The sequence below is a fragment of the Numida meleagris genome, chromosome 1 (assembly GCF_002078875.1).
Source record: "Numida meleagris isolate 19003 breed g44 Domestic line chromosome 1, NumMel1.0, whole genome shotgun sequence".
Lineage (NCBI taxonomy): Eukaryota > Metazoa > Chordata > Aves > Galliformes > Numididae > Numida > Numida meleagris.
The window spans coordinates 193,921,279-193,932,181 of record NC_034409.1 but is presented as its reverse complement, the minus strand read 5'-3'; the positions used below and the strand labels follow the sequence as shown (position 1 = coordinate 193,932,181).

Below are 10,903 nucleotides of genomic sequence, written 5' to 3'. Positions count from 1 at the left end.
GGGGGGCGGGGGGGTGCGGAGCCACATGCTTAACCCCTGCGTCTCTGCTGCCAGCTCCGAGCCCATAGCGGGGCTGAGCCCCCCCGCTGCCCCATCAGCCCCATTGATGTGGGGTCCGTGCTCCGAGCTGGGCTGCAGCCCTCCCTGCTCCATATAGAGCCCATTGGCGTGGGGTCCATGCTAACAGCGGAGCTGCAGCCCCCTCTCCTGGGGCTTAACTGTAACCTTAACCCTAACCTTAACCCTATCCCTAATCCTAACCCTAACCATAACCCTAACTCTAACTCTAACCCTAACCCCAACCCCAACCCTATCCCTAACCTTAACTCTAACCCTAACCCTAACCCTAACTCTAACCCTAGCCCCCCTCCTGGGGCCACCAAGGCAGGCAGAGACAAGGGGTCCCATGGCCACCCTGTACCTGAATTCCCATCCCAGTAAAACCCACTTCCCCTCCAAGTGATGTGGGTCACATCAGCTCAGCAGCACAGCTTCCCATGGTCAGAATCCCTCACAGAGATGGGTTCCTGCAGCTCCCTTACATCCCCAAGACCAGATTTTTCTTGGTTTTGACCCGTTTCTCCCACTACATCATCCCAGTTTGTACTTCCAGAGGTGCTCGGAGTAGGATACTTCCCTGCACCACAAGTTCAGTCTATAACACTGAGATGAGCACCTCCGGGTCTGCGTGCCCACCTTGGGCAGAGGTCCCAGACCTCACAGTGGCCCTGAACTTCTCCCTTTCTGGGCTCCATCTCCTTCCTCATCTCCTTCTGCTTCCCATGTCACTGGACAGGGCCAGGCTTCCCCCAGTTTTGATCCCCAGTCAACCAGTTTGTTACAGATTTTCCTCCATTCATTCAAGCTCAGGATCACAGTGTGAGGTCTTTGTGCCCAACGCCAACCCACCTGAGACTGGCACTAAGCCACAAGTGCCAACGCGTCCCCAAACCCCCAAATCCCATTCAGATCGACCATGTTCCCCCCTTAGCTTGGAAGGGAAGGTGGTCACAGGGAAATTCTGCAACAAAAGCTCTTCCTTCCATCTCTCTTCTGTTCCTAGCCCTGCCCCAGGAGCCCAACGCCATCCCCTGTACCAAACCACGGCTGCAGGTGTCTATTCCGGGAGCTGGCTGTGAGAATGGGGAAATCTCCTTTGTCATAACAATCCTGTTTTAATTACAGCTTATATCATCGGCTTTGGTACTTCCCCTTCAAGCTTATGTGGACAAACCACGGTGCATTTCTGCACCCTGGACACGGCTGGACGCGTCTTTCTGGAAGAAGTTGACAACCATGAACTGCAGCAAAGCAGACGCAGAGGAGTCCTCACCCCACCTCTATGGGGATATTTGTGACCCTCAAAGAGCACGGAGCAGGAGGAAGGGATGGGTGGCCATGGGGACCGTCACAGGTCGACTTGTTTACGAACCAGCTCTAAAAATAATTTCACCTCGCCACTCGCTGCCTTCCCCTGCGGATTGCGAGCACGGTTCCGATGAAGGACCAAGAACAGAGGAGCCGTAAGCCAGGCACCTTCCGACTGGCACCGGCCGTCTGCAGGAAGCACAGTGCAGCTGCTGTTGGATTTCATGGCTGACCGGAGGAATCCTGACACGACCACACACCTTCAAGACAAAATACAGGGCTGGGTTTTAGAGCAGCCAGCGGAATCCCTGAGTTCTGGATCCAGAAGTCCCCGGTGGGTTACAAGAGCTGATTGTCAGAGCAACCCAGAGCCCATCCATGCTGCCCTCCTCTCCTCGGAGCGCTCGGGGGGAACCCTTGCAGCGCCCATGCAGGTTTGGGATGGGGATGTGGTCGGAGAACCCACATTTCCTCACCGTCTTTCAGTCCTCGCTGCCTCTGCGTGGTTCAGATTTATCCTGTGCAGATGGATTTAGCTGACACACGTCACAGAATCACAATATTGAGGAGTTTGGGGTAAATAGCAAGCTCCTTCCAGCCCCCCAACAAGGACAAGGGGTACCTCCTCGCCCAGCTCTTCCCTTGCACAGGGCAGACCTGAAAAGCACATTTGTAGCACAGATCTGCATGTGGCTAAGGAAGGGCAGAGAAAAATGGGGATGTGAAGTCCGGATCAATGAAGTTATTTTGCATCTCTGCTTGCAACAGCAACCGCTGAATTCAGGACTGTAGATCCTGGCCCTGCATCGGGGCTGAAACTTATGGGAACGTTCAGCCATGTCCTAAGTGCAGACCCAGGAAATAAAGGCCAGGCTTGTCGGGAGCAAGGTGCTGTGTTACATCTCTCTTACATCTCATAAAGAATACATTCACCCTTTGGCAAAAAACGAGGCTCTTTATCTTAATCTGTGAAGGAATCTGGCCGACAGCTCGACTCTGCCAACCTCAATCCATCTGCGATCATGAAGCAGGCTCCAAAACCATGGGATTGGCTTGCAAATAATAAAACCTGGGTCCTTTCTATTTGCCTTCTGGTTCCTGAGCCTTTAGGTCCAACTCGCTTCGTGTCTTCTGGGCAATTCCTTTTTGTTTTCCGAATGAAAACTGAGATTCTCCTACCGACCTCTGAATAAACAGCGTGGGCTCCAACAACATCCCGTGCCACGCGAACCTCGTGGCAGGACAGCGGGCTGGCGGGGCTGCGGGCTGCAGGAACTGGCGGCACTCAGCACCTTTCCCTGGAAGTTTGCAGCCCGGAATTGTGGGCCAGGAGAAACGCGTAGGTTAGAGCTGCCAGCAGCGGGCAACGGGACTGGAAATCTGCTGGGTGTAAAGAAATCTGGCTGCAAAGAAGCAGGAGCAAGCCCTGACCCCACATGCTGCTGAAACACGCTGTTCCTTCTGCCCACCGTGGGGAATGCAGGCATAAATCCTCAACGTCGGTCATCGCAGAGCACCCACCATGCTGAATCCCCCAAGGCCAGCCCACGCCACTGACCCTCAGCCAGCCAAGCCAGCAGCGAGCTCCTTTCATTGAGCAGGGAAACATCACCTAGAAGGAGCGTAGCTACAGTACAAAGGTTAATGGCTTCAAAATAAACAGAGCAGACTTGGATAAGGCACTGAGAAGGAATTCTCACAGATTTGTGAGTGCCCACCCCCAGCAGTGCCCAAGACCTTGGATGGGGCTGTGGGCACTGGGTTGTGGGAGGTGTCCCTGCCCATGGGGGGTGGGGCTGGGGGGGCCGGGAGGTCCATTCCAACCAAACCACTCCGGGATTCTGGGATTCGATGAACTGCAGCCATTGGGAAGGCTGACACCCAAACCCAGGGCTGCACAGAGCAGAGGTGAGATCCCTCCTGTAGCTCCACAGGTTTCACTCATCCCCATTGATGGCTAGTGATCACATAATTAATGCTTGGCATGCGTTTGATGGAGATGATTCATCTTGGATGACTTTTGTGGGTCCCTTCCAACTCAACAGTCTGACACTGGCATGCCAGAGGTTGGACTCAGTGATCCTTACGGGCCCCTTCCAACTCGAGATATTCCATGATTCTATGATTCAAGGTCTGCTTTACTCATCTATAGCCAATGGAGATGGAGTCCTTCCATCAGAAGGGGATGGGCGTGGAATGGGATGTCGCTTCTCTGCCATACTCCACTAAGAAGGGATAAACTGAGCAAAATCCATATTTTTTCTTCGTGCCGCAGCTTCGCAAAACTCCCCTCTCGCCGTCACAGAGTGACACACAGCAATCTGAAAGGGGAAGAAGAAATCAAAGCACTGGGCCCACTCAAGGGCAAGGACACATGGCTCCTGCCCCATTGATCCTGTCCTGTTCAGTGGCGCTGGAGGCACACAAGTCATCAGGAGCTAGAGAGGGACATTAGGGTAATTAGGGCTGATGACCTGGGGGGGGTCCGTTCCCCACCAGTCCATCTGGGAACCACACAGAGATGGAGAGAAGTGGACGCGGAGGAAGAACGTTCTTCTCTGAGCTGCAGAGAACATCTGACCCCCACGCGCCATGTCCCAGGAGTTGCTCTCACCACTGGCTCTGCACCTCCAACCTGAATGGGAAGAGAAGCACTGGCAAGGCTCCCTCAGGCTGAACCCTGGCCTGTTTTTATGCTGTCGCCTCTTGTCCTGGCTGCTGTCGAGATTTCCTTGCTTGGGGGGAGTTTCTCCTACAATACTCGTTCACCTCCTTCACTGCTCCACTGGACTCTCCATCCCAGTGCTCCCACCCGAACAGAGAGGGTTGGCATCGACCTCAAACACTCAGACATTGCCTTTCGCAGCACCTGGTTGCCTGCTCTCCTCCTGATGTGTGATTAATGCTGGTGAGAGCTCAGGATGCTCCTGGAGGTTTCTTGAAGGCAAGGGCTATGAAGGCAGCCTGCAGAGGACTTCACCCTTCCTCTCCTGATTCACAGCCCAGGGAAAGGGAGGAGCAGCCTTCACATTTATTGCTCTACAGAGATGTAACTACTGCAGGAGATAACACCTGCAGCCCAGGGTGCTGGAGGTAACACAGTTCTTCATAGCTCCTGAGCTCAGGTGTGTTCCCAAGGGCTTTGTGGGTATGCAAGAGGATCTGGTCAAAATCCACAACAGAAAGTGCCAGCAATGGCTTGCCAGAGTTTGGGAATGTTTGTTCCCCACCCAGACATCCATAAGCAAAGCAACAAAGGTAGTTTTAGCATGGGAGGGACTTTTAAGAGCTCTAAATCTACACCTTTGAGGGCTTGAGGTAGTCACCAACTGATAAGGCTTAAAAGAAAGGTAATGAGATGCCTATAATCAGGGCAAACTGATGGAGAGAGGACAGGGAGGAAGAGCAGAGATTTCCCTCCAGGGATGGAGATTAGTGACCAGAAAAGGGTGAAGGGAGCCAGCAGAGCAAAGCCTCATTGAGCACAAGCAATGGGATGGATTGTCCAAGGCATGAAGAGGCAAGCAGCAGAGAGGCTGAGCAGCAGGACGTAGAGAAGGGTCAGAGATACAAGGATGAGACAAGGAGAGGAAGGAAGCACCAAGGTTAAGGACCGAGAGGAAAGCTGGAAAAGCTGTCTGTATCTCCCGTCTCTGCTGCAGAACATCCCCCCCACCCCAGCAAAGGGGGCTGTGGATGGGTGATCCCCAAGCTGGCATCGTCACTGGGAGAACCACAGAGAGAAGTGACAGCGGCAAAACGCTGCCAGCTCCTCGGGAGAGGTGAGAAGCAAAGAAATGTTCCCTGGCAGGCTGGGAGAGGCAGAGGTGTTGGCTTGGGGCGGCATGGTGTGAGGCTGGAGCCGTGTGCAGGGTTAGGATACCCTCTGCAGGCCAGCGCTGAGCTCCGCACGTCCCAAATCACAGAGTTTTTCGCTTGGAAGCTGAAGGCTTGGAAAGCAAATCCTGCCGAGGCCAGGTTGGGCGTGCAGCAGCAATGAGGGAGAATATCCGGCGGAGAGCCCTTTCCAAATCCCAACCTCTGCTGCTAGAACCTCTGCAGAGAGCTAAAGCTCTGCGTGGTGGGACTGCCTCCTCTTCCCCAGTGCTCTGCTCCTTCCCAGCTCCCAGCTCCAGGAGGACCCGCAGAAATAACACACCTTGTCCGCCTCCATCCAGCAGCGACAGTTTCTGGACCAAGCCCAGTCCCGGCACTGAAGCAATGCTCCCCTCCTGTTGCCATATGGATCCATTAAGGCCATTAGGATTTGTTGGTTTCCTGTCAATTAGCTTCATTGAGGTCCGGTGCTTTGCGGGTGCCCACGACAGAGAGGATCGATGCACTGATATCCTTTGTCATTTGACATGAAAGACCAGAATTGTGGGCAGGAGAGCAAGAAGCAAATGGGAGCCCCCGGCAAGCTCCCAGCAGCCTGGGCTGCCTCCCTCCAGCCCCATTTAGGAGAAGCCACGCAGCAAAAGCAGCGCTGCAGAGACACACCACGCTCAGAGGTTGCTTCTTGAGCAGAGATCTCCCCTTCTTCTCCCCAGCAGCAAGTCTTCCGAGCAGGCCTGAGGGTGTAGGCCTTCACCTCCATCTCTGCAGCCATGTTTTCCCTGCTGTCCAGGTTGGCCGTGGGTCTTCACCGGAGAGGGAGCTGATGCTTGAATTAAAACAGGCTAAGAAGACAAATTGTTTTAGTGCCACGGTAAATAGATGAAAAGAAGCAGAAGAGAAACACAAGAGATTTCCATAGCAACCAGTACAAAGGCTCTGCCTCCTCTGGTTTTCTATGAGCCTACTCCTCTGCACACTGAGAATCCAGGGGTGCTGTTATGAGCACCGACCCCGCGGGAAAGAGATGGGTTTCAGGGAGCCCATGATGGAGCTGGGCATGCTGCAACCCTCTGCACCAGCTCCTTCACCAAGGGAAGAACCACATTCCATTGGAGGGGCGTTCTGAACCTAAGATTTGCTTAAAAACGCAACAGTGCAACAAGAAAAGGGTAGGAGTGGCACTGAGGGACACAGTGGGCACAGTAGGGATGGGTTGGGGTTGGACTTGGGGATCTTAGGGGTCTTTCCCAACCTCAATGATTCAATGATTCCATCATTTTATGATTCAGTGATGCTATGATTCCATGTACATGATGTGTACCAGGCCCTGCTTACCCCACGTGCACGTGGATATTCAAGATGGCATTTCCATTTCCTTCTTTCTTTAGCTTTCCCTCCCCATTTATTCTTACATTCTTCCCGGTCCTGGCACAAATCCTTCTCTTCAGTTTTCTTTGTCGGGGATGTTTGGACACCAGGATTTTAGAATTGATCATGATAGAATCAGAGAAACACCAAGGTTGGAAGAGACCTCCAAGATCACCCAGTCCAACCATCCACCAACCACCAATATAACCCCAATATATGGCCCTTTGGAACACATCTAAACGGTTCTTGATCCCCCCCCCCAGGGACAGTGACTCCCCCACTCCCTGCGCAGCCCATTCCAGCACCGGACCACTCTTTCAGAGAAGAAATTTTTCCTAATATCCGATCTGAATTCTAATGCAATGTCATTATGTAATAGAAACAAATACTTGTTCAGGCAAGACAGCAGTAGGAGGAGACCTCACAGCACGAGGGACAAATCAAGGACTAAAATTTAAAGAAGAGGAATTCGGAGACACTAAAGATCGGGAGTGATCATCTGGCAATGCTTCAGAGTCCCCAGTGCTGAAGAGAACAGCTTCCTGAAGCCTTTGAGCATCCTTGTGTCAATGGCTGTCTCTCCCACCTGCAGCACTGGCATGCAGAGGTCACCAAAGGTTCTGCCACGCTTGGCCCAAAGACTGAGAGCTCTGTTCAGCTGCGGAGAAATACGCTCTAACTGCACAGCAGTCACGAGGGAGTGCTGGAGATAACAGGAGGATGGAGAGGCACCAGAGATCTGGTGGCCACAGCAACTTAAGACCAAGAGAGAATGAATCTCCAGGAAAAAAATAAAAATAAAAAATGTGTTAGTACCTACTATGAGTATCTTCCTCACATTCCCAGGGCACATGAGCACATCACAAAGTGTGGATGGGTGCATGTCCTCCCCCCTGAGTCCGACAGAAGAAAGAGATGCTCCTCCTCCCTCCGTGCATCAGAACAGCTCATCCTCGGCCCTGGAGCTGCTGTGGGAAAGGGCAAACTCCCAGCGGGAGGAGTTTTGAGGCAACATGACAGGGATGATTTATCTCCCTCTTTTTTTCCCTGCTCGTTCATCTCCCAAGATCTTAGAACTGACGAATCTTCCCTTGGAAACCTTGGGATATTTTTGACCCTCCTGCAGGTGAATAATCCAAACCCTACAGCAGTGGCTTGCCCGAACCCTCTTACGCCCAAAAATTAAGGAGAGAACAGGGCTGTGCCTTGCTCCTCACCCCCTGTGAGGAGAGAGAGCTGCTGGCTGTATTCACACCTCTGTTCCCAAGTGCCTTGTGCCTGCTGCTGTATAATATTGAAGCAGGGGTCCAAGAGAGAAGGAGAGAGACAAGAGACATCCTGACCCACTGCATGCGACAGCCTAGAAACTAGAAGAGTGGTGTTGAGGAGGCCAGCATGGATACCTCGCATTTACAATCCAGACATGCCATGGTCCGACCTCACAAGCTTGCACATGGCCTCATTCATGGCCACATCCAAACTGGTTTGGGAGAACAGCCCGTGGCCTCAGAAACCCCCAAACTGCACCTGCGGGTGGGAGGGAGCTCGCTGCTCTAGGCCAAAGCTGTGCCAAGGATCTTTCTTGTTTCCTCCCTCAAGTTTCTGGCTTTGGGAAGTGAAGGAGAGGGGAAACCAGGAGTGTGACACAGCCCCTTTCCCTGGGACCTTATCCCCAGCAGGACACTAAATTCAGGGAGCAGTTGTGCAAAGCAGCTCGCAGTTCGGACTCCCGTTACTTGCCCGAGGCAGGAGGAGGGCCGTGGGTTAACGTGGCCAGCAGGGACATTGAATTACAGGAGATTTATGTCTGACAAGGGAAAAAGCTTTCTGGTGACAGGGATAGGCTCCGACAGCCGCCCCAGGGGGAGGTGTGCTGCCAGCACTGGAGGTTTATCAGAACAGGATGAACAAGCATTGCTCAGGAGTGACTCAGGCTGAGCTGATCCCGCTGCGGGGAAGAGGGATGAGCGAACAACTCTTCCACGACCTGGCCAGCCCCATTTTCCATGAGTCTATTGCACCTCTGGTGCGTGACATTGCACAGACCTGAAGTTCCCTACAGCACGTGTCCTTCACAGCCAGCTGGTCAGCTCAGTCTGTACAGCAGCACGCTGGGGAGCTTTGCATTCCCACCATTCCCAGGGGAACAGACACGCACCCCAGCACCACAGCTTCTCCCCTCAACCTCTCCCTCCTGGAAAACTGTCCTGTAAATCCTGCCTGGAGGTGGAAAGGGGAGAGGGGAGCTGCCATGAAACAGATCCCGCAGAGCTCATCCCTACTGCTTCCATCTCCTTGTGCCTCGCTGTTCAGTTCCTATTTGCTTATTTTGGAGCGTGTCCAGAGAAGGGCAATGAAGCTGGGAAGGTTCTGGAGCACAGACCTAAGGGGAGCGGCTGAGGCTCTGAGGAGCATTTCTTAACAGTTACTAATGGAAACAATCAACGCTGCATCACCAAAACTCCAAACACTGACAGTCATCATAGAATGACAGAATGGTTTGGGTTGGAAGGGACCTTGAAGATCACCCAGTCCCAGCCCTCTGCTGCAGGCAGGGACACCTCCCTCCAGTCTGGGTTGCTCACAGCCCCATCCAGCCTGGCCTTGAGTGCTTCCAGGGAGGGAGCATCCACAGCCTCGCTGGGCAACCTGTGCCAGTGTCTCACCACCCTCACAGTAAAGAGTTTCTCCCCCGTATCTAGTCTAGATCTACCCTCTCCCAGATTAAAGCCATTTCCCCTCATCCTGTTGCTACCTGCCCTTATAAAAAGTCCCTCCTCAACTTTCCTGTAGGCCCCTCCAGGTCTTGGAAGGCCGCTATAAGGTCTATAAGGTCCCAGAGCCTTCTCTTCTCCAGGCTGCAGAGCCCCAGTTCTCTCACCCTGTCCTCATAGGTGAGGTGCTCCAGCCCTCTGATCGCCTTCGTGGCCCTCCTCTGGACCTGCTCCAACAGCTCCGTGTCCTTCTTGTGCTGGGGGCCCCAGGACTGGACGCAGTGCTCCAGGTGGGGTCTCATGAGAGCAGAGCAGAGGGGCAGAATCCCCTCCCTCGCCCTGCTGGTCACGCTTCCCTTGATGCAGCCCAGGATACAGTTTGGCCTTCTGGGCTGCCAGCGCACATTGCTGGCTCACGTTGAGTCTTTCACCCACCGACACCCCCAGATCCTTCTCCTCAGGGCTGCTCTCCAGCCATTCTCCGCCCAACCTGTATCTCTGCTTGGGGTTGCCCTGACCCATGTGCAGGACCTTGCCCTTGGCCTTGCTGAACAACATGAGGTTGGCTTGGGCCCACCTCTGCAGCCTGCCCAGGTACACAGGACGGCATCCCTTCCCTCTGGTGTGTCAGCTGCACCGCTCAGCTTGGTGTCGTCCGCAAACTGCTGAGGATGCCCTCAGTCCACATCACCTACAAAGATGTTCAATAACATCAGCCCCAGCACCAATCCCTGAGGAACACCGCTCATCACTGGTCTCCACTTGGACACTGAGCCGCTGCCCGCAGCTTTCTGAGTGCAACCATCCATCCAACTCCTTATCCACTGAGTGGTCCATCCATCAAACCCATTTTTCTCCAATTTGGCGACCAGGATATTGTGTGATGGGCTTTGGGAGCACAAGGTGTTGCTCAGCACAGCAACACAGCACTGCTTAGTGCAGTTCTGAGCCCAGTTTTTAAGCTCAGGACAAGGTCACGTGTGGGCCCCGCTGCTGCTCACAGACTGGGGCTCCTCCAAACTGTAGGGCAAAATGTTAATGTATAGAATACGGGTACGTGCTACACACGTGATAGATGTTAAAATATGGTAGGGTGTTACACAGAGAGAAAAAATAGAGGGTTTGTGTGGGGTTAGCCTCTGTCCTATTCCCCTTGGCACAGCAGTGAGCTCCTCCGGGGAGCAGCCAGAGAAGCAAAGGGGAGCACGAAGGTAAGAAGTAACAGCAAGTGAAGGCAGAAAAGGGTTGCTGGCAAGCACAGATTCTGTAGAATGTACGTAAAGACGCAATACAGGGCCACAGAGGGGCCCCGTCGCGTTGAGAGGAGCAGCCGTCACTCTGAGGGGAGCCCGGCGCGCAGCACTCATACCCCACCCAGAGAACTCGCGCCCACTAACGGAACCCAGAGAAGCGCCCTCCTTATATACCCGCCTCATGAATATGCAATGAGGTGGGCGGTGCCACCGAGCGGGCGGACCCGACGCGGGGCGGCGCTGCCTCATGACTATGCATCGCCTCGTGCATAATGCATGAGAGGCGTGGCCTCGCCTCAGCGCTCTGTCCCTTCAAAGTGCGGGAAGATGGCGGCGGCGGCGGCGGGCCCCGGGAGCCGGGCC

General features: G+C 53.9%; 2 protein-coding genes across 2 annotated transcripts in view; one reads left to right on the top strand and one right to left on the bottom strand.

The window, feature by feature from the left end:
* The window catches only part of CHRDL2 (chordin like 2), a 37,649-nt gene extending 28,489 nt beyond the window's left edge, over nucleotides 1–9,160 (bottom strand). The window contains 1 exon segment of the mRNA XM_021384150.1: nucleotides 1,454–9,160. Within this exon segment, the coding sequence (XP_021239825.1) occupies nucleotides 1,454–1,594 (141 nt within the window). The 5' untranslated portion in view covers nucleotides 1,595–9,160.
* Nucleotides 10,802–10,903, top strand: part of RNF169 (ring finger protein 169) — a 19,714-nt gene continuing 19,612 nt past the window's right edge. Inside the window, exon 1 of the mRNA XM_021384145.1 lies at nucleotides 10,802–10,903. This exon is cut by the window's right edge and continues 310 nt beyond it. Within this exon, the coding sequence (XP_021239820.1) occupies nucleotides 10,817–10,903 (87 nt within the window). The 5' untranslated portion in view covers nucleotides 10,802–10,816.